General features: G+C 67.1%; 1 protein-coding gene across 1 annotated transcript in view; it reads left to right on the top strand.

Moving 5' to 3' along the window:
- CNNM4 (cyclin and CBS domain divalent metal cation transport mediator 4) overlaps positions 1–507 on the top strand; it is a gene marked incomplete at its 5' end in the record, with an annotated part of 19,842 nt that overhangs the window by 14,821 nt on the left and 4,514 nt on the right. The window contains 3 exon segments of the mRNA XM_019473487.1: positions 41–88; positions 90–210; positions 325–502. Of these exon segments, the coding sequence (XP_019329032.1) occupies positions 41–88; positions 90–210; positions 325–502 (347 nt within the window).

The raw sequence follows: 507 nt of genomic DNA, 5'->3' as shown, positions 1-507 counted from the left end.
GCATGGTGCATGGTTAACCCCGTCCCTCCCGTCCCCACAGAGATCCGTCCCACGTCAGCAGCCTGAACCGCTCGGCCCCCCTCAGCTACCACGGACGCATCCGTCTCCTCCCCCGTCAGCGGCAGCAACAACCAGCTCAACGCCGGCACCGGCGCCCAGTACGTGGCCGACTTCAGCGTCCGCGCTCTCACCGACCTCCAGTTCGTCAAGGTGAGGCGGCTGCCCGCCGGCACGGGGTCGGGGACGCCGTCGGCGGGGTCCGGCACCGCTCCTCACCGTCCTCCGTTCCCCCCCACACACCTTATTATTTTTTCCCCGGCACAGATCACGCGGCAGGAATACCAGAACGGCCTGACGGCCTCCCGCATGGACAGTTGTCCCCAGTCCCCCGACAGCAACGCCCCTAAACCGGACGCCGGTTTACCGGAGAAACCGGAACCCTCCACCACCGCCGACGAGACCACCAGTCTCCTGAACGAGAGGAACTGCCTGAGCCGCCGGAGCAAC

The sequence above is a fragment of the Aptenodytes forsteri genome, unplaced genomic scaffold (genome assembly GCF_000699145.1).
Source record: "Aptenodytes forsteri isolate BGI_AS27 unplaced genomic scaffold, ASM69914v1 Scaffold444, whole genome shotgun sequence".
Taxonomy (NCBI): Eukaryota; Metazoa; Chordata; class Aves; order Sphenisciformes; family Spheniscidae; genus Aptenodytes; species Aptenodytes forsteri.
This window is presented reverse-complemented; position numbering and strand designations above follow the sequence as displayed.